This window comes from Dicentrarchus labrax, unplaced genomic scaffold (genome assembly GCF_905237075.1).
Source record: "Dicentrarchus labrax unplaced genomic scaffold, dlabrax2021, whole genome shotgun sequence".
Lineage (NCBI taxonomy): Eukaryota > Metazoa > Chordata > Actinopteri > Moronidae > Dicentrarchus > Dicentrarchus labrax.
Genome location: NW_026136718.1, coordinates 9,330,376 through 9,358,346, shown reverse-complemented (window position 1 = coordinate 9,358,346; position 27,971 = coordinate 9,330,376). Strand labels below are relative to the sequence as shown.

The 27,971-nt window shown below is 41.0% G+C and overlaps 2 protein-coding genes across 8 annotated transcripts in view; one reads left to right on the top strand and one right to left on the bottom strand.

Moving 5' to 3' along the window:
* The first annotated feature begins 686 nt into the window (after window positions 1-686).
* On the top strand, window positions 687-27,388 carry rfx2 (regulatory factor X, 2 (influences HLA class II expression)). 7 transcript variants are annotated; one of them, XM_051375811.1, is made up of 18 exons: window positions 687-845; window positions 11,434-11,542; window positions 12,196-12,285; window positions 13,652-13,734; window positions 14,494-14,764; window positions 16,042-16,116; window positions 17,100-17,281; window positions 17,482-17,601; window positions 18,054-18,175; window positions 18,470-18,588; window positions 22,006-22,118; window positions 22,366-22,517; window positions 22,836-22,933; window positions 23,300-23,449; window positions 23,589-23,797; window positions 23,936-24,089; window positions 24,189-24,231; window positions 25,196-27,388. In XM_051375811.1, the coding sequence occupies exons 2-18, from the start codon at window positions 11,435-11,437 to the stop codon at window positions 25,315-25,317; spliced, it is 2,211 nt and encodes a 736-aa protein (XP_051231771.1). In that variant the 5' UTR covers window positions 687-845; window position 11,434; the 3' UTR covers window positions 25,318-27,388. The 7 variants fall into 7 exon arrangements, with proteins under 7 accessions (XP_051231771.1, XP_051231769.1, XP_051231766.1 ...); XM_051375806.1 differs by lacking the exon at window positions 687-845 and adding an exon at window positions 1,316-1,441; XM_051375804.1 differs by lacking the exon at window positions 687-845 and adding an exon at window positions 10,674-11,077.
* The window catches only part of fcho1 (FCH and mu domain containing endocytic adaptor 1), a 61,393-nt gene continuing 60,808 nt past the window's right edge, over window positions 27,387-27,971 (bottom strand). The window contains exon 27 of the mRNA XM_051375802.1: window positions 27,387-27,971. Within this exon, the coding sequence (XP_051231762.1) occupies window positions 27,943-27,971 (29 nt within the window). The 3' untranslated portion in view covers window positions 27,387-27,942.

The window sequence follows — 27,971 nt, the reverse complement described above, 5'->3', positions numbered from 1 at the left end:
TTTAAACTGTGCCAAAAAATAGAAATAAATCAATATATGGGATTAAATTTAAAATTTAAAATTAAATTGAGGTAAAGATAGACATCAGAATCAGAAATACTTTATTGATCCGCAGGGGAAATTAGTTTGCTACAGTTGTCCAAAGTGCTTACGTAATGTTAAAGAAAACACAATATATAGATTAAAACATATATGTATACAGTATATAAGTATAAGTAAAAAAAATAAAAAATAGCCTATGTACCTTAAAGTAATAAAATATATACACAAGATATGCTAATCTATACAGGGTAAATGTAAATACATGCCAGAGTATGTGCTGTAATAGTAAGTTTCTCCTAATAATCGAGAAAAATCAAGCTCAAAACCAAGTTTTCCTTCATAAATCAGTTTATTTCTATAACTTAAAACATCTTCACAGAACTGATGTCAGTGTGATAGTTGTGATACACACAATAATAAATAATACATATATAATAACCATAATTTATATCCCTCCAAAGAGATAAATTAAGCTCTTGATAAACTGTATTTTATATGAATTATGTACAACCACCTCCTCCTAGTGGTTCAAATGAACATTACAGCTGTATATTTATTATGGGCGGGACTCCTGCTCCTCTTTGGCCCCTCCCTTTTGCATAGCGAGGGCCCTGACGTAGGCGTTCGAGGGTAGCAACAGTTGCCTCGAGACCCCCTCGCGCCATAGTGACTGTAGCCGTGGAGACAGTTACTTACCAACGGGCGCAACACTCAGCAACAGCAGCAGCATCTGGAAGTCACCGAGCGAGTGGGAGAGAGGGGAAAGAGAGCAGAGCCAGGGCACAACTTTTCTCAAGGCGAAGGTGATTATGGTTTTTTAATAGAATCTAGATGCTGGATTTATCTTAATTTTGGGAGGAAAATTTCGCTGTTGGTAGTTTTTTCGGTTTCTAACAGCACAACTTTCCCTTCTTTGTGGCATCCGCCCCAAGTTGAGAGCGGCTTTTTCCTCTCTCCATTTAACTGACGTTCACCCAAAAAACGCTGGCAGCTGCTGCTTCTCCTCGCACCCGTAAAGTACAGCTTTCCACCTCTGCTGCTTGTTTTTATTTTCTACTCCACACACAGCGTCAACGTTACTCCAACTACCAACAACAAAAAGAAAAGATTCAACCTCCCTTTTTGTTTTTACACTTGTTGCTACGTTGTGTACTACTATATATATATATATATATATGTGTGTATGTATTGTGTGTGTGTGTGTGTGTTGGTGGTGGGGGGGTCTAGGTGTGAACCCTCAATCCCAGTAGGATGGATGGTTTAAAGGCTACAGCTAATGCTAACATCGGACAACCAGCGGCGACGGGCGCAAGTTCGGTTGTGAGTTCAACCGTTTGTTGACGTTCGCTAACGGCTGCTCGCTCCGGTTCGCCGCGAACAGACACAAACTTCGTCCTCGGTAGTGTCTTCGTCTTCTTGCCCACCTCTTTTTTTTTTTTTTTTTTTAATCTGTACCGTTCAATTCAAGCAAGTGGTGGTGGAGGAAGGGGGGGGCGTAGCTAGCTTAGCATTAGCAGCGTTGGTTCCCGGTGCTGTAAACTAATAACGTCCGCAGGCTTGAACTCAGCGGGAGGGTAACTTTCGTGTCAGCACGCAGTTTTTGCCGGCTCCCCCTTTTTTTTGTGTGTGTGTGTATGTGTGGTCGTTTTAAACTCACCATTTGAACCGTAAAACCGACCACTACGCAGTCGAGCACGGATACATGAACTCGCCGTTACAACGCTACTAAAAAACCTGGAGCCTCCACTGGTCTCTCTGTGTCAGGGAGCCATGAGTAAACTGTCAACATGAACTAATCTCGGTTGTATAACGTTTTGCTGTCTACGTGGAGCAAAGTTGGCACTTCACAAAGTTTTGGTGGTTTTTTTTTCTTCTTAAATATTTCATAAATAGCTTGAATAAGTGGATGTGTTACAGCTAGGTGGTGCTATGATGGTTCCTTAATATTGCTCTGTCTTGGTTGGGAGGTGGGAGTATTTAAAGTACAGTTTTTTTGTATGTGCTTTTAAATCTAGGAGAGACACACTTGGATGGATCATTGGATTTATGTCCCTTAACTCATTTCACCACCAAGTACTTTACGTCCATCTACTAGTCTTTCCCGTTTTACTGATGCTATAGCCATTGATCAGACCCAAAAGCTGATTGTGAAGTTGTTTTCAGTGGTACTGCCTCTTGGTTCAAGTGGCAGGTCTCACTAGGGTTGCTGTTTGACCTCTCTTTAGAGCTTATATCAAGCTGTAGCAATAATTAGAAACCAAGGGAAAGTAGACCCCCAATGATTTTAAATTCCTCTTTTCATTAGTTTTACAGTGTGGCCGTGGCATGTTTCCAGCACTTTGCATACCTTTTTTCTCCTTTTGGGAGTCTGTCTCTTTTTGTCCCGAGAGATACATTAATTCTAATGAACTATCTTTTCAGAGACAGCTGTCAGGTGCTCGGTCATTTGTAATGTTTGCTATTGAAGCATCGGGAGGAATCTTTGCAGCATGAAAATTTCTCTAATTAACACCCTCTCTGCTTGCTACTAATGAATTGAATTATATTATAACTTTCAAATGTGTATTTACATAAAGTATTCATCTTGTTAAAAAAAAGAAAAAGATCTGAATGATTCATTTAAGTAGATGTATTATTGATGCAACCCGATATCTATTTCCTTTTGGGTGAAACGGTCAAAAAAGCAGGTGTGAATATGGTTATATAAATCATAATTAATATCTAGGCTGCATAATATATTATTGGGGGGAGAATTAAATACGCATTAGACTCGTTTGGAAGTAAGTGTCAGAGAAAGAAACTTAGCTTTGATTGGTCAGACAACTCACCACAGCTACAAAGAAAATAAAGAGATGACTGCGCTGAAACTCTGTGTGTAACCCCCACCAACCCCACCCCCCAATTTGAGCGTGACACTGTTATGTTTACATGGCAACTTGATATACAAATACACCCAGGTCATGGAAAGAAAGGCGATGGAGTGGGCCAGGGGGCGAAATGTTATTCTTTTAAAAGTCAGTGTTTTTAATCAGGTTATTTTCATCTCCTTCTTTGTGGTAAGAGTGCATAGCTTTGGCTTGCAGAGGCAGGTCAGAAAGAAATGGTGCTCAGAGAGGAGAATTTAACAAAGTGGAGGTGGTGTCTTTTTAGTACAGAAAATAGTCATTGAAAATAATAATTGAACGGGGAGGTAAATTTCTTTTCTGTTGTCTGTCCGTATAACAAGACTGTCCTTTATCGGCCTGTAGCCTGTGATCGTGCTTTGGCTCATTTCAGCAACGAGTGCCATTCTGGCCTGAGATTTACAGCAAATTATGTTCATTCTTTACGTCCTCTCCTCTAGCCTTCCTTTAAGCTATCTCTCGTCTCGCTCCTGTGATTTTGCGTAGCAGCGTGCACCGTTGCCTGCGTGCCATTTTGAGTGTTTAATGGACCCATGTGTGTAGTACAGTTCAGCTATCAATAGGACAGCTGCAGTGGTCTCTTGGGCAGCGGGTGACCTGACACAGCTTTTGGTCACATGTTCTGTGTGTGTGTGTGTGTGTGTGTGTGTGTGTGTGTGTGTGTGTGTGTGTGTGTGGTTGTGCGCACATACATGAGTGTGCCGTGTTGATGTGCTTGTGTATGTGTGTTTGCTCATGCTTTATTTAGCTTATCTTGATGAGGCCTACTGTTGCCTCGGGGAGAAGTTCTCAATCCAATAGCCTGCTACAGATATAAACATAGACATAGTCACTGCCTTTAGTTTTGTCACTGTTGTTTACAGTTGATCATATCCATATAGAGTTGCATTTACGTCCCGCTGTGCTAACTGAACTGCACATTTCATTGTCTGATATTAACACAGTTTTAATGGGTTATCCCATAACTCTAGTCAAAAGCATGTCAGGAAATCATAGACCAAAGCAGAAAAACTGAGAGGAGAATGCCTTGTGGGGCTTGTTAAGTGGAAAATAATAGTGCCATTTGTACACATGAAATGTTTCAGTTTCATAATCTTCATAATTCATTTATTTGTGAAGGGCTTTTCATTTAAAGTGATGTGCTGTTACTGTTTTATAAGAATCTGTTGAAAGGAAAATAGTTTTCTAAGTGTTCTTGTGACTCTCACATCGCGTCTTCCAGCTACAAAGATTTTGGAAATCATTGTAGGCTTACGCTGCTAGGATACAAAGAAACAAATCTTGTCATATACCAAAAAAAAAAAAAATAATGTTGCCACTGATTGGCCCTCGTGCTGTGGCAACAAGTTGAAACTCGTTGTGAAATGAAATGTTTTTCAGTCTGTCTCTTCTGTCTGTCTGTGTGTGTGTGTGTGTGTGTGTCATCAGGAGCATTCTTAACATTCCACCTGTTTGTATCGTAGCTACACAACTGCTAATTAAATTTCCTGCCACAAACAGCAGACAAGCCAGTGACATTTGCATTACAATGACTGACCCCCCCCCTTCCCCTCTTTCAGGCAGGGATAGTAGCAGACCCCCCCCCAACCTCTACTCACTTTTCCTTTCTTTTGTAGAGTTTTAGGCTAGTTTGTTAAGAGATGTTTATTTGGCTTTAAAAAAAGATCTCCTGTCAGTGTAAACCTGCTACAAAGTAATTACCAGCACCAAACCTAGGCCTCTTTTTTTTTTTTTTTTATGGAGTGAGATTTGACCAGATTTTCAAAGGTGTAGACCCAGACAGTATTTTTAGATTGAATTTGTTGAGTCTGTAACACAGCCTTTCAGAAGCTCTTTAATTAGGAGATTCAGTGAGGGACAATGGCAGAAGACACCATTGTCACAGGTGGAAACAACCCTGTTTCAGCTCAATGGTGGATGTCCTTATATAGCGCAGCACTCAAAATCCCATGCCTGATCTATAAGAACACTCTCTTTCCACTCATTAGCTTCAAAAGAGAGCAAATGTTAATACTGCAATGTTCAATACAGGGGTTAATTTATAAGCAGTGTTGTATGCTAATTATTTTTCATGTAAAAATTGACTGCATTTGTGCTGCCTGACTGAAGAGTGTTATAGATTGTAGCCAGGGAAGTCTAGCAGTGTTGCCACTGACCAAGCGGAAAAGTCAGTTTTAAAAAAAAAAGGAAAAAAAGATGAAAGGCAAAGTTATAAATAACCACTAGATGAGGTTTTTGGAAAATGTTAACTTAAAGACCAATAGACAGGACGTCAGCCGCATCCTGTCACCACCGTTTACTGTATGATCCATCTTGATGCAAATTGGCATGCAGGAACACTTTTCAGATCTTTAAGTAATTTGGTGGTTAATGATCTGGAAATGACACTGAATAGGATCTGCTAAATTAGTGTATGAATGCTGCTGATATTATGTAACTCATAATTTTTAATATCTAAAGCACATCACTGGATCAAGCTGCTGGCTGTGGAGAAGATGATTTAAAATCCAGACCCAGTACAGTGCCAGTGGATTTAGGTTGCATGCTAATTCGACTAAAATGATGCTTAAATGTGTTTTGACTGTAAGTTGCTGTATTTACATTGCTCAATGTGAAGAGAGCATTGTATTAAACACATTTAATGACATGTAAATGCTGTAATTGTAGTTAATGCAGCAGTATCAATTTACAAGCACTTTACTTTAGTGTGTATGGCAGCAACCCATCATTTTCCTGTGACCACTATTCAGGTATTACCTGTCAAATGCAAAGTGAGCCCTTGTTTCACGGTTTAAAAGCTGCAATGTGAGTTTGATGGCAAGTATTCAGCGTGGCGCAGTATTCACTGTATGAACAACAGAACATGTCTCAGATTTCAAGCATTAACTGATGACTCATTGTTTGTGTCAAGTAGTGCTTGTGTAAGCATACTGTACATACAATATCGTGATTGTTAGGGTCATATCTGTATAGAGTAAATGCTTCCCAAGAAGGCATACTCCTCCAGTGCAACAAACTCTTATCTCAGGTTCATCGGTCAAGATCGAGGCAGCAGGCTGCCAGCATCTTAGGTCATCTTTGCAGAATGTGATTCCCTGGGAAATAAAAGTCCAAAGGTTGGAAAAACACCTGTTTAAGAGAACAAGTGAAAGCAAATGTAAAGAACATTAGTGTGAGCATCTGGAGTAAGTATTGTTATATTTCTACAGAGTAGGATACAAGTCTGGGCTAGACTAAAGCATTAGGGTACGTGATTGCTCCCAAGTTGTCAGTCTTAGTGAGTGGTTTAGATTTAATGCTGTCACTTTGTGAAGATTTTCAAAGAGACTGCACCATTACCTGAGGCAAGAAGGCTATGTTTGCGGTTGCATTTTGTTTGGGTGATAGCAGGAAATCCCATTCCCAGGTTTCATAAAAATTAGGTGGAAAGGTAGGGTGTGGCCCAAGGAACAAGTGAGTTAATTTATTTTAATGCAGGATATTTCAAAATCCCAAGTGCATTTTCAAATATTTCCCCCATTTTCTATTTTTAATATAAATAAACCTTTTATTAAAATAAGATATTTAGAGGACTGTGATACCCTGGTAGGGTTATGTGCTCTCTCGGCTCTTTCTGATTTAGTGAATATGTTCAGTGATGTAATAGCCTTAAAAGGGGCCCATACTGTGTGCTTTGAATCAAGCTGTGACTGTGTTTAAATTGGGATTTAGCTATTCATTACATGCTGTGCAGATATGAATGTAATGCACTTGAAGTGAGTGAAGGATCAAAAAAGTTATTGCATGATCGTAACGCGTTTGTGGTGTGTCAAACATGAATAATGTTTTTAGAAAATAGAAAACTGTAACTGTCACCAATTTCCCAGTTTCTCTTTAGTCCGCACCATCTTCTTAAGCAGCCAGGTGACTTGATTGAAGTTCCCTCCTGTGTCACCAGTATGGCGGTCATGAAACACGTAAGATAGATATTCATGAACATCAGAGACGCCCACACGTATGATTATAGTCTGAGCACATTTCCCTGTTGTGACCATCTCCCTGCTCCATTCCTGCTTGTCTTTGTTAGGTTTTTCCAGTTTAACTTCTCAAAATGTTTTTCAGATCCTCATTCTTCATCTAGAGATGTTAAATGTTAAAGGATGAGGGCTGGGGATTGGTGGAGGAGGAGGAGGGGGGGCAGTGGAAATCTGGAAAGGGTTAGAAGAGGTAGGGCGTTGGGGGAGGAAGTTGCTAGTGTAGAGCATGGGCGAACACACAATCTCCATGGCAACGGTTTGATCTTTCTCTCTGTGGCTGTCAGGCCTGCAGTGCACATGGTGACGGAGTGGACAGGTTGTGCTGATGACCAGAGGTGGAGAGGAGAGGGGATGTGGGGGGGGGGGGGGGGTGGGGCACTTGGATCAGAGACAGTGGTCTGTGCCTCCTATTTCTGCTCTCTCTCTCTCTCTCTCTCTCTCTCTCTCTCTCTCTCTCTCTCTCTCTCTCTCTCTCTCTCCCCCCTCAAACTCTGCCATCTGCAGACCCCAAGAGCTGCTTTGATTGGATTAGCCATGAATTAATGAGACAGGCTTGAAGAACAGCCTCTGTTGTGGAAATCTCTTATCATATCTTAATTCGCCCTTTGTGTGAGAGCGTGTGCCCGTGTGATCTTTATGTGTTTTTTTTTTTTTTTTAAATGAAATCAAAGAAAAGCAAGCTCGAAATGACAATGAATTTGTTTTGCAATGAAATTATAATCCTCAAATTAGCGAATCTTTGCAAAGACCTGTTGCTCTTCTCGGTACATGCGTTAAAAGTGTGACAAAAGGATACAACCGCGTCCTTCATAGATGTCCCTTTTAAAAGCAACAAGTGTCTCACTTTGCTTTATTTTGCTTCATCTTCCCCTGAGTTGGAAAAAGTATTGCTCTGCTCAAACAGTTTTACTATCTCCTCTGCCCAAGGAACTTTGGAAAGACTCGAATTGCTTTTGGACGGGTTTTTTTTGGGTGGCATGAGTGTAAAGCAACCTTGAAGAATAGACTGTTGTCTCACTGATGATGACTTAAACATTCCCTCTTCCTTTGACCACCAAGTAGTTACAAAAACAGAGCACTTCATCCTGTCCTCTTCAATCAAGTCTAAACCAGCATAAAGTCTGTACATTTTTATATAACTGCAACACAGGAATAACTCTGCCTCCTTGTCCCCTGGTGTCTGAAATTAATAGCTTACATAGTATTTATTGTTGTAAGTTTCTACTTAGCGTGAGATAGAGGGATCAGGTGGGGGGATGGCATTGTTTGGTTTGGGAAGTATTCTGTTGGTTGCATAGCAACAGGCTCCTGGAAACGGGAGTGGACGGTGTTGCCACTAGCAACCGTTGTTGCTCTGCAAACAATGTGGGCCAGTGCAAACATGAGCCAAGACTGTGGGTTCCTGCTTTTAATTGAACATCTGTATGTGTTTTTCTCTGATTGAGCCCTGTTTAAGTTAGATCTGTCAGTGACAGATGTTTAAATCTCGACTACAGTGTTAACATTACATACTAAAGCCTAAATGACAGTTTGTGAGGCTTTGGGGTTCTTAAAATGTGTCTCTTCTTGTTTCCGTATAGCTTTTAAAACTCAGGTAACTCTTGAAAGGAGGGGCTGCTGTTGTAATGTTGTTAAGTGCTCATCTGGGATTTGCCTGAATGAAACCAGGCTCACAGACCTGACATAAAAACAGACTTGTGTGTGTGTGAAGTTGTCTCTGGGTTGGAGGCAGAAAGATTTGGCCCTAACCAGCAGCCCGGAGTAGCAGTTTTGCAGCAGTGCGCTACATCTCCTGCTGTGTTCTACCTTTGTGCCTTTCATAGCTGCTAGTGGGGAATTTATGTGGCTTTTAACCTTTCCTGAACAGTAAGCAGAAAGACCCCTCTCTCTTGTCTCTCCCCCTCCAGTCCAATGATTTGATACACTTCACCATACCTATTAAAGCCAGCACTTTAATTGAGCTTTAATGGATGAAATCATGCAGGACAGTGCTCTGTTTCCTGATCCCCCCACCATCTTACTGTCTTGCCATGCCACCCACCCCTTAATGGCATAAAGAAGCCCCTCAGGCTTGTGTCACTTCCTTCTGGTGGAAATGACAAGTCTGAAGATAAATGATGGGATTGTTGCAAGTATATTTATAACCCAAGTGACACTCCATAGACAAATGCTTTGCTTTAGAGAGATGCTTGAGCATTACAGTGGCTTTTAAAACGTTCACTCCTTGTTAGCGTCATTCTGAGAATACTCTTTTGGTAATTTAATGACATACAGGATAGAGGTGTGAAGAAAAATTGTAATGGAATATGAGCGCCTTCACAAGTAAGTGCTAATTGTGCCCTGTGCTAGCAGATACATTGAAGATGGACTCTGGGCTCTTGTCTGAAGATTGACACATATCATACATTTCAACATAGGCCTCCTCCACTCAGTCTATTAGTCATGTAGGCAGAGCAGTGTCTTTGCCTGTGGCAATATCTCCACACATGGAAAATGCCAGTGGTGGCACACCCAAATGTTGTTTTTATCTTAAAGGTACACTCTATGATATTGTTACAACATCCAATAGTTCCCCCAAACCCTCAATACCCCCCCAAGTTACTGCTGCTGTCTAAAACTTTGACAGTAGAGTTTCAAAACTGTTAGTTAGCAGGGAAAGCTTGTTTAAATGTTTTGTCACTAAATAAATAAAAGTAGTTTATCTGTAGCGAGGCCCTCATGATTCTGGGTAAAATGAGAACCACTATTTTCTAGACCAGAGTTAGGATTTAATTTTGACATCAAGATCTGTAGGGAAACCATTTTTTAATAAAACATTTGCCCGTACAATCTCCTTTTGCCTGTGGGAACTTCTTGATTATGGGTGGTAAGGATTTTGTGGTAGTGTCAATGATGGCTTCATCATGTTGTATTTAGTGGCAATGTTTTTGGTGGTTGTTTAAATGAGTGGTGTTCCCTCATCTAAGACTTTAACTCTGAAAATGAGGATGTGACTCCTTTTTTGTTGTGTGCACAACATTTTCGTTGGAACTATGATTTGGTTACATTTATTTCCTCTTCCTCTCCATTGCCAGTGGGGTTTCCTTGCTTCTGACTCATTTTGCCCCGGTTTGTCATGTTAGGTTTGTTTTTATTATCCTTTCTTTGTCCTTCTTGTTTGATGGAACAGATGCAGTCACAAAGGTCTTTCTTAATTCTTGTTTAAGCAGTGGCTTGAAATCCCAAGTTTAATACCTTTAAGGGTGCAGCCCCATCAGAAAGTTTAGGTTTGGTCTGGAGAAAGCTGAAAGACGAGGGTAGCTGCACCTGTTGCTTATATCTAATATCTCACTGCAGCCTAAGTGGTGTTCATCAAATCTCTTCCAGTAAATTAAAATAATATCGTAGTGCATGTCGTGTGTTATGACTAATCACAGCATGTCTGTAACAGGTTGTGTCTTGCAGCCCTTTGCTCTGATGCTCCCGGTATTCTTTCCTCTACCTACTGACTTTTCCTGCTGCTCCTGCATTTCTTCCTTTAAACCAAAGACTGCTCATCAATTCAACCCCCCCCCCAACTGTGCCATATCTCCCTCTCCCTTAATCCTCCTCCCCCTCTTCTCTTTGCTTTCACACTCGAAAGTTCCTGTGCAAGAGCTTTATAAAGGGGGGGCGGGGGATGAGGGGGGTTGAGTTGGGGGTGGTCGTCATGGATTCCTCACCATAGCAACCGACAAACGTTTACAAAGCATTGAGGAATTTCCTCATATCAGCTGGATTATTGGAGCCCTCAGAGAACGGCTCTCGTTCGAAACAAACGCTGGATATCATCAGGACCCTGGCAGGGGCTGGAGCCCCACTGCCATTTTCATCTTTTTCCCCCTTCGTTTTTTCTTTTTTTGGAGTGGAGAAGTTGTTTTTTTTTATCTGCTTACTCCCCCTTGCAGTTCCATTCTTCTCTTGTCCCTGCCTTACTCCCGCTCTTTTCCTTTCTATCCTTTTTTTTTTTTTTTTAAAGAGAGCCTTTGTGTCACTCCATTTTTAGCTTCCCTTTGCTATGCTGTGCACATTGTCACCCAGTGGAAAGCTGAGTCGCAGCAGCGGGTTTGGTCCTCAGGAAGCATTTCAATCCTGCTGGTAACTTAAACTCCTGTACTGTAACTTTTCCACCTGGGTCTGATCTGTCAGCAAGACCACGAGTGTCTGTGTAATACTGTTGGGCTGCTTATTTTGCCATTGATTAAGGCCAAAGTTGGGCAGCCTCTGGGGCCCTGAGAGCTTCACTGACTCAGCTTGACTTGGCAAAGCCAGAAACCCCCTGGGGCACAAAGAAAGAAGGTGTGGGGTGGAGGAGCATTTATTTAGTATGGCTGTCCATGTGTATAGACTTGAAATGCTCTTATTATTTTCTTTCAAGCTTTTGGTGTTACCTGTCTGGTATAACTCCCCCCTGCTCATGTCTTTTCTCTTTTCTAATTCTTCCTGCAACCCAGCATGCAGAGCTCCGAGGGAGGGTCAGACACCACGACCAGCGTGGCAGCGCTGCGGACATCGTCATCAGCTCAAGCCCCTGTGGTACAGCCTGTCCCAGCCTCCCAGCAGGTAGGGTCCTACCTCTGCCCTGTCGCTACTGTAATTACGGGAAACATGGGGAAAGTCTGTAATGACATTAGTGCTCCAACCGATCTTTTCCCAATATTGAGTTCCAAATGTATAAAAGACTTGTTATTTTGGAAACCAAACCAGCTACTATATAAGTGCTTATGTCTGGTTTTTGAAAAGAAAATATCTTAACAGCAGAATCTCTCCTGGGAGCACTTACAGTTCAGTATGTTCCACAAAGCACCTACAATAAATAACAACAATTTTTAATAGTGGATCCAATTCGTAACCTGTCAGCCACTGAAGCTACGACCCGTCCACTGTGCCAACAGATGTCTCTTGTATCTATTTACCATGCTAGCTTCTGCCATAAACTTCTTCCTGCCTTATTGGACCCGTACAGGCATTAACACAACCATTAGAAGCTATAGAAATGTAATTTATTGAAATTTGTGTTACAATAATACACTTATGCATCCTCCATCTGCTGTATTATACACACAAATCTTTCAGCACTAGCTTAAAGTCTTGAGGGCAGCATTTGTTGATATGTTTGCCCGTGTTGTGTTGTCGTGTCATGTGTTTACAATGATGTGTGTATGTGATTGTACTTGCATACCTATGTAATTGAGTTATGTCTTGTATCCACACAGAGGGTGCTGGTTCAAGCCACAGGCTCAGCTCAGAAGGGAGGACAAGTACAGCAGCTTTCAGTACCCAGGGTTCAACAGGTGCCTCAGCAGGTACACAGTACTGTACATACTTGTACAGTGCTGTGAAAATATTTGTACACCCCTTGATGTTTTACAGTCTTTTTTAAATTAAATTATTTTGACTTTTGCGACTGAGCTGGATACCTATATAGTTTTTTCTTTTAAAATAAAGTAACAAGACAAATCCAGTGTTGGCAAAATAAGAATGTAGCCTGTTTCACCAGGACTTACAACAAAGCCCATACGTCTCAGTCAGGTCAGAAGTTACTCTCAGGTTAAATAATAATGACAGTCAGACTGGGGCATCGTAGTTTTGGCCTTCGACTGACACATCAGATAATAAAGAAGTTAAACAGTAACCAGTTAAACCACGTTTTGTATTAAAAAAAACTCTAAATAAAGACCCCAAACATGGCAGCCCATCCAATCCCCTGAAAGCTGCTCATTCACAGGGCATGTGTCAGAATGTTTCTCCTGCTTCCTGTCCCCCTCATAGTTGTGTCTTTCTCTGGCTGAGCCTGGCCCACTGCCTGCATACATGAAAATAGTCATTTTTAAATACGTGTGATGATGAGGATTTTCCTTAGCTTTACAGCTGTTTCTGTTGTGATGATGTGTATGGCAGAAAGTCTTCTCTGGGTCCCAGGGTATAATGTGAACTTGCTGCAAAGCCCGGTGATTCCTGGGGGCTTGAACCAAATCCCAACACAAAATCTGTGTGATGTCTAGTGTGTATGGTGGAAACCAGGAACTGACATGTCTGCCTGCTGTTGGCTCATTTTAGGCACCAGTGTCACATGCCACAAGATCAGCTGATAGCAGATGGACAGTTCATTATCTGCTTTTACCTATTTTTATCCTTCAGCATAGCGTTCATTATCTGTTGTATTGGGTTGTTTTTATTTTAAATCAAGCTTGTCTTTTTTTAACCACATGTACATCTTTATCATTTCAAGTTTAAATCGCTTCACTTATTTCATCAACTTTCATTAACACCTTTTAATCATGATTCCCCTTTTGAAATAACCTACTCATTTAGCACCTATATTATATTATAGAACCTCTACATAAAGAACCGTGGTAGGTCTGAATACAGTAGCCATTGTTTTTAATGTTAAATGATATTGTTGAGTCTTCTTTTTTGGACAAATAATTGTGAAAAAACCAAGGGGTGTACAGACTTTTTCACTGCACTTCATGTCTGCACTGTAACAGGTGTGCACATACCTACACCCAGAAAGATATATTTTAATGTTACACACTACTTGTATGATTAAAGATAGTTGCTATTCAAGTTGTAGTTGCAGTTTGTATACATTTGTACAAATACTGAAGCATGAATAAAGGTTTTTTCCTTTTTCTTACTTTGATTTCCTGTTTCCTGTTCTCTCTGTAGGTGCAGCAAGTGCAACATGTCTACCCATCCCAGGTCCAATATGTAGGAGAAAGTGGAGAGGCTGTTTACACTAATGGAACCATGTAAGCAAAACATTACAGGAATATGATACTCGATGTTTTACAGTCATCATTTAATTTAACCCAGTAAAGCATAACATTTATTTAAAATACACTGTATTTCATCCTTTGATAAACAGTTTTAGTACTTGACAATGCTTTGGTTTACCTATGTAAGCCTTAATATTGTGCTTGTGGGATTTAAACATAATATTTTTGTTCAGAATCTTTACCATAGTTGAAAATGTGCCACTGTGTTAATGTAAGATGCTAAAATGCTGTAAAACATTTTTGCTTTTCGAATTAAAGGGACAAATTGTGTGATATTTGGCTCCACTCCAAATGCAGAGTCATCTTGAATTATGTATGAATAGGTGCTGGATGAAAAGACTAATGACAAATAAGACTTTCAAGACCACTTTTCTCATCATTTTAACATCCAACTGCTTTTAAAGTGGCTCTAATCAAAACTCCTAAATGAAGCCAAAGTGATTTTCTTTCTCACACTTTAATGTTTGATTTGACTCCAGCATAACCAAACATTTTGATGACATCAGTTATATTGTTGTCAGTCTAAACAAGATTATGTACTGTTATAGCAGTGCTGTATCCATGTGCCCTTGCACAAAGAAATGAAACTCAGAAGATCATAAATGCTCTTCATAGGTGGAGCATAAACTGCTCTTGTACTCATGGCCTCCTAACGTTGTCATGAAATGTAGTTTGTTTAGCATCATCATGGAGTGTCACCACTGTGTGCTAATTGCAATGATCTCTCCCCAGCCGAGCGGCCTACTCCTACAACCCTGATGCTCAGTTGTATGGGCAAAGCAGTGGGGGAACCTACTTTGACTCACAGGCTGGTGGAGCTCATGTCACCACGGTGGTCTCCTCTGCCAGCGGTGGGGTTCCCCCTCATGGCATGGTGGGCATTGCTATGGACGTGGGCAGCAGCCACATCATCTCCAGTGGAAGCACTTATCTGATCCATGGGGGAAGTATGGAGGGAAGCCGCAACCACATATCACACTCATCACGCTCCTCCTCGGCTATGGTGAGCAACACGCATACCAGTGTTTCTGTGGTACTCTTCCAATAGAATGGCATTAATGAGCCATCAACTATAAGTCAGAGGGTTATACCCACCAAAGACTGAATGACTGACCAGATTATTGGGGGATTGTTTGTTTTTTCTCATGCTGCTTTGTGGCCATTTATAGTTTTTATTCTCTAAAGAATGTAACTAAGTTGTTAGTACTAACAACTACAACATGGCGTTCTGAGCAGAGATCCCCACTACCACCAAATGCACACTGGCGCTAACTGTCATCACTGCCACCTGAGCCTGTGTCCAGACTGGCCAGGCTCCCGGACAAGCTTGAAAGGCAGGGAGAGACACACAGGGTTTACAGCAACCTGAGTTGGGGCCTCCCGGCTCTGCAGTAACACACAGAGAGCAGAGCAGTACAGGGCAAAGAGCCTGTAGAATCGGGACACCGGCTTAAATAATTCAGCGCTGCCTTGTTTCAGAGGTTTTCACAAGCACTTGAGCGCCCTGTGAAACAAAGCAACCCCTGGGGCTCATTACCATTTGGCCATGAGCCCTCTGGAGCCTTCTTAAGGCTTGGAACGCTGCCTGCCTCTTTTTCCTTTTCTTCTATGTCTCCAGTTTGGCTGCAATACCATATGTCTTTTCTTTTTTGACTTGATTTTCTTCTACAGCTCAACAGAATGTCCCTGGTTTTGTCATTCACTTTGCCTGCCAGTTGGACTCAATTATTTTTTGTTTTGTCTCAAGACAGAATAATATGTCAGTGTATTTTATACAATGGCACTTGTTTATGTTGTAGTTACAACTCACTCGTCTTATTTTTAGTTTTTCAAAAAATGATCTGAGTTACATTGTTTGATAAAGTTTGGGGGTGGGGCAGAGTGGGGGTAGGCGTTGTTGACCTAGTATCCCCAAACTTGACGTGGCCTGTGGCCCTGTTTGTGGTTCCTATTTGCATACATTAAGAGTGTCTGACCGCAGACCTTCACTGAGCAGCTTAACCCTATGAGTCCCTTGATTTGCATGCTTTTGTAAGCCAATAATGGATTTGGCTGCAACACTGACTGATTTTAATGGAAATGCAGAGATCTGGCTGCTCGCTAACAGTCTTATTTCCTTTATCTGTTTTTTTTTTTGTGTGTGTGTGTGTGTTTTTTATTTATTTTTTCATATACCCCTGCTTATTTCTGTCCCCTTCTCTTTTTCTCTCACTCTCCTGCCTCCTCCCTCTTCTGTGTCCACTTTTTCCTTTTTTTTTTGCATGCTTCTTCTTTCTTTAGCTTGAAATGGCGATTGAAAACCTCCAAAAGTCTGAAGGAATTGCAAGTCACAAAAGCAGCCTGCTCAACAGCCATGTAAGTCAACCAGGAATTTCTTTGAAAAAGGACATGAAAGAAAATGAAAAAAACAAAAACAAATTAAAAGCTGAACCTTTAGGCAGTGTGTTCGACTTGTCTTTTGTTGAACACACTACCCACTGCTAGCTTTACTTACCCTCTGCACTGTCCCACTGGCATGCATAATTGTCTCAATTAGTGCTCGTCCTTGATCTAAACTTGCATTTGCTGTCACTTTTTTGCTTAAGAATGCATCTTGTATATATTTCGTAATACTCTGCATGCACTCCAATTAATTTATTTTTCAAGATTTCTGTTAATTTTCTTTCTAAATACACCAAGACATGCACTCAGTGTCACAAAATTGTATTGCAATATAACTTTTTCTCTTGTTGGGAGGCTGGCACTCAATTATAACTCAATTTAAATAAGATTCATGAAGTATTTCTATCCAGACTTTTCCTCTCATGGGAAATTTTGGGTTTAGACGCTTTCCCAATATTTCAACTGTTATTCTCAGCTGTCATCTCCACATCATTTGTATGAATAGTGTTTAAAGTATCTGCTTTAAATCTGATTTCCAAATTAGCAACTTGAGCTTTCTATGCAAATTCCTTATGATTGCGCTGCTACAGACAGAGATATGACTGTGTCCTCCTCAATATTCACTGTTTTGGACATTGGTCCAATAGAATACATTTCACTTCAGATGTTTGAGTGTTCACTCAATCAGCCATTCCTTTTGCTTTAGTCACTTACTGCTTCAGTCAAAAATATTGTCACATTGGGAGTGCAATGGTCTCTCTGGTGTTTAACCTCTTAAAATAGGTGGTCATGTGATGTGTGTGCAGGATAGTGTGTGCGGTGTGTTATCTGTCTTTTGATGTGCTAATAAGATGCACTGCTCCTCTTCATTTCTGGCCAGGTGACTATCACAGAGCAGAAATTATCCACTGGGACTCACTGATTGTTGGACCGTGTCTTCTTCTTTGTGTTTTTAGCTTCAGTGGCTGTTGGACAACTATGAGACAGCTGAGGGAGTGAGCCTGCCCCGGTGCTCCCTGTACAACCATTACTTGCGGCACTGTCAGGAACAGAAACTGGATCCGGTCAACGCAGCCTCCTTCGGCAAGCTCATCCGCTCAGTCTTCATGGGCCTGAGGACCCGCCGTCTCGGCACAAGGTACAAACAGGAAGGAGTTGTTGCTGATGCTGAAGATGCTGATAACAGTAATCATGTAACCATTATAAATGTGACGAGTATGATGATGCTTATAGGCATTGGAGACTTGCTGATGGAAGAGGATAATGATAGTGATTACACTGATGGAAAGTCTTCTCCTCCTCACTGGTTTCTGGCTTTTCTCTCACTGAATCTACCAGAGGCAACTCTAAGTATCATTACTATGGCATCCGGGTGAAGCCAGACTCACCGCTCAACCGGCTGCAGGAAGACACCCAGTACATGGCCATGAGGCAGCAACCGGTCCACCAGAAACAAAGGTCAGCACTCTCTACTGTCTGCCATTTTTACTCTTCTCCTTCCTTTTCTTTTGTCTTGATGCGGTTTTGATCATGCTGCTTGCTTCCTCTATAATTTTTTGCCGCTTGTGTGTGTGCGTGTGTGTGTGCGCGCGCATGTATTGGTTTTCACCCCAGACACACCCACCAAACTGGGGCAAACAAAAGGCAAAACATTTTCCACCAATGGGAATAATCCTATCAGTGAACCAGACAAATGTGGCACACTGTTTGCAAATGTTGTTTTCCTTTTTAAACATAGCCCTGGTAGTCCCACTTTGGTTCAAATTGTGCTTACCTAGGAGCTATCTGTGTGGTTTTCCATTGGAATGAAAACCTGCAGAGTCCCAGCCCTCAATGGCATATTCTTTCTTATTCCTGTTTCCTTCCAAACCCAGCTAACATACATGTCCCATCCTGTACTGTCTGTATAGGTTCAAACCTCTACAGAAGGTGGACGGTATGTCTGACAGCCTGTGTGGGAGCTCTCAGCACTGTAACAGCACTCCAGAGCAGTCCGTGGCAGCTCAGAGCCAACACCACCAGCAGTACATAGGTAAGGACAGGAGCTGGTTGGCTGCATGACAACGGTTTGTATATAACTGTTTGTCACTTCAGATCACTTTTCCTTCTTTCTTCTGAATTTTTCTGCTCCCATTACATACAGAACATTACTATATTTAGTCCCCAGTTAAATCACAACTGGGGACTGTGTGTGTGTGTGTGGGTGTGTGTGTGTGTGTGTGTGTCTGTGTGTGTCTGTGTGTGTCTGTGTGTGTCTGTGTGTCTGTGTCTGTGTGTCTGTCTGTGTAAAATGATTGACACCTGTCTACGTTTTTGCTTTATGCAGACACGTCCCACACCTTGCCTCCATTTCCCACTCCTGACTTGGGCACCATGCCTCTGCCTGAGCGCATCAACATGAATGATATCAAGAAGCTGCAGACACTCTACAGAGACCACTGTGAGGTACGTCATATGACAGCACCACTTTTTATTTTAATCAGACCTTCCATTACCTTAGGAAAGTTTGAACAAATATTTAAATTTTGAGCATTGGCTTGAATATGAATATAAACAGAACAGCTTTAAAATGGAACTCCACTGATTATAAAGTTTATTTACAGGTCAGGGGAAGTACTACTGCTTATGTGACAAAGTTGTATAAAGCCTTTGGTGTCTCAAGAGGTATCTGCGTGACATCTGATAAATTGCCTCAAGTGAACAAAAATCTGGGGCTTTCTGATTTAATGTTAGAAAGGAGTGCATTCCTACTACTCATCTCTGCTTCAAGCTAGTGACTCAAGGCTATATTAGCTTCCATGAGCACAACGCACCCGAATCTCTGATTGAACTGTTGACATTCGATAGTCACTGTGGGTAATGTAGGCGTCAAATTTTGATAAGGAAGAAGAATGTGTGGAATACAGAAGATCTGTCTGGTTCCGCTGCATTGATTCAGATTCGAACCTTTTATTCTAAACCTGTCCATCGTGAGTCCGACAGTGTTATATGCAGTTCTAAATCGGTGGGGTACTCTTTTTACGTATTCAACTACTTCTAAAGCTTTGACATGTTTTTAAAAATAGATATTTTCAGATTTGTTAGATTATGCATTTGATTTGTCGGTAATGCATGTTTTACAGAACGAATGAAACCAAACCACTCTATGATGCTATTTGTGGCATTAATTAAATTGTAAATTGTAACAGCACTTACATGTTCGATAAACGTATTATCTAATATTGAGGTGTTGACATAATTATGTCCTAATTAACAAATCCAATAAAAATACCAAAACCAGCAATTAATTGATCCTTCTAACAAGCAAAACTACTAAAAACACATCAGTGAGAATTGTCGCACACGTTCCTTCATTATCATGAACACCGGCACTATTATTTATTTTGAGTCGATCCCATAATTTATGGTTGTATTTGTATTGTTGTATTTCTGTAGATACTTACTAGAGCCCTGGACGTGTATTAATCCACTGCTGAAGTGGAACAGTCCCCAATCAATACACTATTTCCTCCTGTTTCCAGCTGTTTTAGAAAATTACTGAGCCTTTTAAAATAATTTAATTATATATTTGTGATCTATTTTTTAAAGATTTACTTTGAGTGGGGACAAATGGGCTGTGGGCTGAATGCCACATAGACGTTAAAGGAAAGTAAAGCAAAGTAAAAAGTAGTCTGTCACTCATTGTGCAACAGACTAAAACATTGTTGGTTTTGGATTTAGAAAATAAAGAATAATGCCAGGCTTATTGGGGTGAATTGGTTTATTAAGGGCAGATACACATCCTGAAACAGGAGGCACAATGAAAGCAAACTACAGCAGTCAACAGGTGTCAAGCTCTGACTTTGAAGAACTGCATGTATGAATAAATGGTCTATTGAATAATGATATTACGCAGGTTTCAGAGCATAATTCATAGTCTCTTGGTAGGACCATGAATTTGAGCAGGCAGAAGAATAACCCCCCAGGATGAAACGCATTGGCAATGAGAATAATAGAAATAATATTGAACATTAAAATTTGGGGGCTTTACAGGCAGGAGAGAGGCTGCGATTAAAGCAGCGAAGCTCTGGCTTTATCATATTATCCCTGCCCTCCCCGTGTCCAGTCTCACCACGCTCCTTTTGTTCCAGCCGTCTTTTCATCTCTGTGCAGCTTTCAAGACATGCCAATTAACCTTTCAGCGCGCTGGGTGGACATCTTGGTGTCTTTGTGGTGGCCTCCCCTTGGGCCTTTGTGTTGCCTTGTCTGTGGACAGGCACATGGGCTCCTGTCTTTGTCTGCCAGCGCATTTCTGTCACTCTCGCAGCTCTCATTGCCTCTGTGTTTAATGTTTATGCATTTCACTTTTCCCCCTCCTTTTTTTGTGAACCAACAGTGACCTGTTAACACATTAGCCAAGACTATTATTGACATCCTTTAAAGTTACAGAGAAAATAAAGGTAACACGTTGGCCTAAGCAGCATAAAACAATACTTATTTCTTACTTTACTTTCATGCAGTTAAATTAGTCTCCTTTTTTTGATCAGAGGTATAAACAGATCCGTATGTCGGGCATGTATTTAACAGCCAAATATTCAGGTATCAGCCATGACATTAAATTAATGTTTAAGCCCAAATGATTAGGTGTTTAATAAAAGTGTTGGGGTAATAAATGGAACTGCAAAGTGTGTGTGTGTGTGTGTGTGTGTGTGTGTGTGTGTGTGTGTGTGTGTGTGTGTGTGTGTGTGTGATTAAGATTTGGGAATCTCTGCCGTGCACGTGAACATGTGTTATTTCTCCTCCGCACTTTTTATATTTTTATATTTTTAAAGGCATGCTGTTTTTCCTGTGTGGTGAAAAACTGTGGAGGCAAAACGCTCTTGTTTAGAAGGGGATGGGGAATTCTCCTTTTTGTTTTGGAGTTCTGTGTTTGACCTGTTGCTTGGGGCAACCGTAAACAAGGTTGCCATGGCAACGGCTGGAGAGGAAGCAAAAACATATCATGTGATTGAAGCCTACACTGCTGTGTAACAAGATCCAGCAGCAAGTGCATGTCCTGCCAGATAGAGAAAGAAGAGAGAATCTGTGGTCACGGTGTGAATCGTACGCTTGTTCTAATGTAGACGCTCTCTAATGTAGAGATAATACTGTTTGAGACCAAAAACACGAGCGTTAAACCTCTGAATCAGACTGACTTTTCCTCTGGTGAATTTCCTCAACAACTTCTCCACTGCTGTTATTTATGTTCTACTTTCATATATGTGTGATGAGTTTTATTGTTGATCTGTTTACTCTCTGTGTGTTTTTTAGAAACAGGTTATGGCTTTTTCTCTGACCGAGCTCTGAGCCCTGTAGTTTATCATTTTAGATCACTGGCGTGTCACTGCTTCCTTTTGCGCACTTGCAGTGTTCACTTGTTTGCAAGTATACACTGCTTTCTAAGAGTCTCATACATATGAACAGGAAAGAGGAAGTCACATGGGTTAGTTCAGGTCAGCGCCTTGCCACTAAAAAGAGAAAAATGCATGCATGAATCTGTGAGACTAATCTGCTTTTATAAAGGCAAGCAAGACTTAAAAAAAACAACTGAGTGGAAATCAAATAAAAAAAAAAAAAAACTCCAGATGAAGCCTAAACGTGGCCTTTAGGATCTTCCTGATGATTAATGTTCAGGGAGCTGTGTTTAAGCTGGCTCATTGTCTAACCAGGAGGGCCCAGAGTGAGCGAGAGGCTGCCTGCCTGCCTGTAGAAACTTTGTTGTGTGTCTGGTTGCCATGGTTGAGCTCTGTATGTTTTGTCCCCCCTTCCTCCCTCTCCTTTCCTCCTCTCTTCCCTCCCCCTCATTCTCTTCCCCTCCCTCCCTCCCTCGCTGCTCTCCTGCAGGCTACATTGGATGTGGTGATGAACCTCCAGTTCCACTACATTGAGAAACTCTGGCAGACCTTTTGGTATTCAACACCGCCATCTAGTGACGGAAGTACCACTATCCCCAACAGGTCAGATCACACAAACAGGAAGAGCTGAGGCTTCAAGGTTGAAAAGAAAGCTACTACTTACTTTTACATTTACATTTGTGTCTGAGCTAAATTAAATCTATTTTAACTGTATGTCATTTTAAAAACATTTACCTCTTTAAATTAAATTACTGTCTGCTGAGTTTAGTTTAGTTAACAGCTTTATTTGCAAGACGGCGGTATTTACAGTTTGGGTATATGTATTTCTTTTCCTCCCGTCTGTTTGTAGTGATGACGACATGGAAGGTGTGATCCCCAGAGAGAAGCTGGTGGCTCTGTGTAAATATGAACCCATCAGACTATGGATGAGGAGCTGTGACCACATCCTCTACCAGGCTCTGGTAGAGATCCTCATCCCTGATGTGCTGCGTCCTGTCCCGAGTCAGTACTATTGATTTTTGATTGATTAAGATTTAATAAGGTACTATGAGGTAATACACTGTATTGAGACACAGGATGAACATAAAACTCATAACTTTTGTGCTTCTGGTTCCCAAACACACACTGATTAGGTAATATAACTAAATCTAATTCTCACTGTCCCAGTATGAACCTCAGTAATACCACACCAACATTTTGCTGTTTATTTTGTACCACTTGAATCTTCTGCAGTTGGCTGTGTTTGCACAAGTGTACTTATGTTTTATGCATAAATGTAGTAAAGTCAGTTTGTAATCCAGGCTGTTCTGTTTCCTTCAGGCACTCTCACTCAGGCCATCCGTAACTTTGCCAAGAGTCTGGAGGGCTGGCTGACAAACGCCATGACCAACTTTCCTCAAGAGATTATCCGCACCAAGGTAACAAAAAAATCTCTGATCCCCTCATTTAGATTGTATGTGCGTATAAAATATATGAATTACAATACTGAAATAGATCTTTAGTGTTCTTATAGTATGGGGATGGTTTAATCTGTGACATTTCCATACTCTCCATCATTTACAGTAACCTGTGATCTTCTCACAAGGCTTATTTTGATCCACGAGTGTCTTATCCACAGTGCCGTCTCTCCAGTGATCTTAATGATTGGATTTATGCATTAAAGATTATTCATGTTTGTGTAAATGCATTGGGTACAGCCTGGATTATTTACCTGGAATGTGAGTAAATCTCTGCATAGATGACTTGTATAATATGGATTCTCTGGTTCTGTCTCCATGGTTTAGGTGGCGGTGGTCAGCGCCTTTGCTCAGACATTGAGACGTTACACAAGTCTGAACCACCTGGCCCAGGCAGCCCGCGCCGTCCTCCAGAACACCTCCCAGATCAACCAGATGCTCTCTGACCTCAACCGGGTCGACTTTGCTAACGTCCAGGTAAACTTTTCTGGCTGCTTCCCTGGTTATTTAACTTGATGCCAATGTCGTGTCAATGTTGTCTCTCTGTGTTTAGTCTCTCGCTGTGTGCTGTGGTTTATTGCTCAATGTGTTTGGGTGTGTTTGTTGTGTCTAACAGGAGCAGGCGTCATGGGTGTGTCAGTGTGATGAGAGTGTGGTTCAGCGTCTGGAGCAGGACTTTAAGGTCACCCTACAACAGCAGAGCTCTCTGGACCAGTGGGCTACATGGCTCGACAACGTGGTCTCTCAGGTCCTCAAGCCTCACCAGGGCAGCCCGAGCTTCCCCAAAGCTGCACGCCAGTTCCTGCTCAAATGGTCCTTCTACAGGTACGAACAATGAGACTGCATCAGTCTTGTTTATACCTTTTGGGAAAAAGTAAATGTAGGTTTCTGTGGTGGTGTAGCTGTATAACTCCAAACAGCATTTTATAGATTATCTGTGTTCTCTCTCTTTCCTTCCTGTAGCTCCATGGTGATCAGAGATCTGACCTTGCGTAGTGCAGCCAGTTTCGGGTCTTTCCACCTGATTCGCCTACTGTATGATGAGTACATGTTTTACCTGGTGGAACACCGTGTGGCTCAGGCCACCGGAGAAACTCCTATTGCTGTCATGGGAGAGGTAAGAAAGAAGATATTATAAACTGCTCTGGTTGCTCAAAACTGTTTGAATTATCTTGAAAATTTTAATTTTCTAATGCTCTTTTCTTTTGAATCACAGTTCAGTGATCTGACCTCTATGATGCCATCACTCATGGAAAAAGGTAAGACATTGATATTAGTCTAATTATGAGACAAAAACTAACCCTGTGTTCTTCATCTTAATACTTCCTGACTTCCCCAGTCTGTGGCTCCAAGCACATTAATTCCTAATACATCTTTCTGTGTAGTCATTGTCAATGCCTGGTATATCTTATTCCTCTGTTCTATAGAGCTCTATTGTTATCCAAAAACTATTTAAAAAAAACCCAAAACATCTCACTGAGCCACACGGCTGCAGTAGCTGACATTATGATGAACACTGCAGTTTATTTTGAGTCAATCCCACATTCACCATCCTGCTGCTGGAAAAACTCCCCAGCACAAATTAAATTGCAGCTAAAAATAGTTCCTAGCAAATACACTACTTTCTCTGTTTTGAGTAAGATTTGCAGAAAACTAAACTGTTCTCACTCAAAATGAGCCCATTTAAAAAAATGTAAAATGTATTAAACTATCTGTTTGTGACCCTTTTTAACCCTTTAATGGTCTTCTTGTAGAATATATTTTGAGCTGATGTCTTGTTGTTCTGCCTGACTCAATCGGACTGAACCATCTCTAGTACTATAGTAGTTTTCAGAACCAGAGCTTACCAGGTAGTTTTTTTTTTTTTTTTAAATGTAGTTGAGCCTAAAATGGCTTACTGATCAGAATTATGTAATGTAGTAGTCTTATTTATTAAAAATGGATAATAACAGATTGATACTGATAATATTGTTTATAATGATTCAACAACAACAAGTACGATAACAGTTGTGGCCATTTTAAAAAAAAACTCACTTTGATCACTTGGGGAAGTACAAACTCCTGCCCAGAGGATGTGTCTAGATTGAAGTATATCAGAAACACACTGAAATAAAAGTCAGTGAGGGGTTGTAGAAAACTACAAGTACCCCTGTTTGCCTTTAGGGTGAGAGTTGACATAAACTCTTTCCACTCTAACGACCCCTCTCCTCCCTGTGCTACTAGATGCGTCGTTCTCTGATGAGATGAGTGACCTGGGCAGTGATGCCGACACGTCCAGAGGGCCTACTGAACCTGCTGTAAAGAGAGAGAGGATTGAAATGAGCCACCCTCTGCAGGAGATGTGAGTCATGTCTGAACTGGGGCCGGACTGAAAGCCACAAGGACCAGCATCTCTCCCGAAGAAAAAAAAGAGAAAAAAAGGTGACCCCCTAAAAATGGCTTCCGGGGCCCTTTGGGACGCTGCGGCTGTTTGGGCCGAGCACACTGCGTCCTTCTGCAGTCAGTGTGTGCAATGTACATAGAGAAGGAAGTAGCAGTGTCAGTCCTCCCCTCACTAGTGTTTATAAGGACGGTAATCTATCTCCCAGGAAACTCACACGTCTGGTTTTTTTTTTTTTACTCACAGGGGTGTAACACAGGTCTGATTTTCTTTCTGTTTTTGTTGCAACTGTGAATGACTTTGTGCAGTACCTTTTTATTGGATGTGTAACTTTGAGTGGTGGTGTGTGGTGTTTATGTGATTCTTCTTCTTTTTTTTTTTTTTTTTTTAAATTTTAACTAGCTGTGCCATAGTGTCATTTGAGTGCCTTAGATCGCTAACTTTGAAACCACCACTACAGATGTCTATCTGTCCCTCAGCTGTGCCTCTACCGCAGTATGAATGTATCGTCTCCAAACCTCAGACATTCAAAGCACCTTTAACATTGATTAGGTGTAGGTGTGTATACTCCTTGTTGCCTCTGCTGCAGCTCGCAGCAAACACATACACACACAAAAAAAACAAACAAAACAACAACATGCAACCTACTGACCCAAAGGACCTTTCCCTCTGTCGTTCCCACCAGCTTAGCCATAGTCGTGGCTCTGTCGGGCCTCATAGTCTCGCAGTAGTCAGGAAGGCAGGGAACTCGGTATGTTACCTGTGTAAGATGGATACCTCAATAGATTTCTATGCTGTGCTCCGTTCGGCTCAGATGACATGGCAAGTATTAAAAAAAAAAATGTAGCCACTGTTTCAGTTTGTGTCTCCCACTCCCGTTTTCTTAAATGTAAATAGTTCTCCACAAATGGTTTCAACCCTGTGACAGTTCCTTCTGTGTGCTCTAAGGATGCATTCAGTAAGTCCTAATTTAGTGACTCATACGTGCAGACATGTGGTAGTTTACTCAGCTACCGGGAATACGTCCAGAGTAATTGACTTAATGGAGATGGGATGTTAAAACCTGAACTGGAACCTGGTCTGTCTCATTGAGCCTCATTTCCTGATAAAAAGTGGTTGTACATTTCATCTAAGGAAGTTAAATCAATACGTTAGAGCAGTTGGACCTGTAAAACCAAAACCCTTACACAGCCAGCACACGCTCCCCGACTTCAGATACTTTGACCTCATGCTGTTACTCAGATAAAAAAAGTCTTATGTTCTGTTAGAATTAGATAGAAAAATACAGTGCGTTATTTGGGGAATTTGTCCATAATAAATTATATATACATACATATATATAGATATATATATCTTTGTATAATGTAGAAAGTGTGTGCTCTGTGGCCTTCGGTCTTTGCCTAATCTCTCTCCTCACACTGTACTTGGTTGGTCACATTGTATCAGAAGAAAATGCTTTGATGTGTAATTGATTAGACTGGCGTGTGTGATAAATTTGTTTCCAATCTCAATTGTTCAATGTATGAAACTCAATTATTACTGTGGTGCTACTGCACCCGAGTAAACTATTAAACGGTCACAAGAGAAATTTCTATTTATATGAACTATTCTGATTTGATTGACATCAGCTTTGTGTTGAAATTAGTTTGGTTGATTTGTCCCTCCTCCTCCCCCCCTCGGATGATTTTGTTGTAGCGATGGGAATCCTTGAGCTTGAGTTATTTAAGGCTTTTTGTAACTTGTGCCTGTCACAGTAATTTGCCTTCAAGTGCTTTGGAGAAAAAAAAGTAATTTCTGTGTGTACTTTGTAATGTTTTGTAAGGCTGTTTTAGATTTTTGGCGGAGGATTATTTTTTATTGAACTAGATTTGGTTCTTCTTACAAGTATACTGAACCCTTATTTTTGTGCATTTTTAAACCTGTTCTTGACTACACTTTAACTAGCCTAAGGACAGATGATGGTCTGTAATAAACTGCATAGTTCAGCTGTATTTTGTACTTGGTCACATGTGTAATAAATTGGTGTAAACCAAAAAGGTTTGAGCACATTTATTTTTATCAAATATCAACATCACAAAACCTCTATTTGGAACAAACAACAGATTTTACAAACATTTCTTTTTTTTCTAAGGTTTGGTAGAAGATCTTCGCTCACAAATGACTCGTTCAGTCCTTTTTTTAAGATGCTCTAGAGATTTCCATACAGTATTTACATAATTTAAAAATCCTAGTTTCCATGGCAACTAATTTCCAGACAGTAATATGTTTTAACTTTATTCACACGTGTTTTCTTTTCTTCTGTAACTCATGAAAAGTTCTAACATGTAGCTTAGTTTGCAGTCTCAGAACACGATGAGGAGATAGAAAAAGAGTTTCCGTCCTGCTAAAGGCTGGCAGAGGGTGTACAACACACAACTTAAATTAGAGGATAAGAAGAAGAAAAGGCTTGGTCCTAAAACAGCAGGACACTGTCAGAAGTTAAGTGCACATCGTCCTTCAAGGTTGAGCTTCAAGGTTCCTCCGTCTTACCGCGAATCCTCTCTCCTCCCGTCCAGTCCTCTGAACTCGCAGCGATGGTCCTTTACACGACTCACAAGGCGCAGCCCGCCATGTACTTCC

Bases quoted from the DNA above. Each gene is read 5' to 3' on its own strand.
- rfx2 (XM_051375804.1), top strand. From the start codon at position 10,998: ATGCTGTGCACATTGTCACCCAGTGGAAAGCTGAGTCGCAGCAGCGGG. The intron at 12,286-13,651 runs GTACACAGTACT...TTCTCTCTGTAG, and splicing joins TTCAACAGGTGCCTCAGCAG to GTGCAGCAAGTGCAACATGT. The intron at 17,602-18,053 runs GTCAGCACTCTC...CTGTCTGTATAG, and splicing joins CCGGTCCACCAGAAACAAAG to GTTCAAACCTCTACAGAAGG.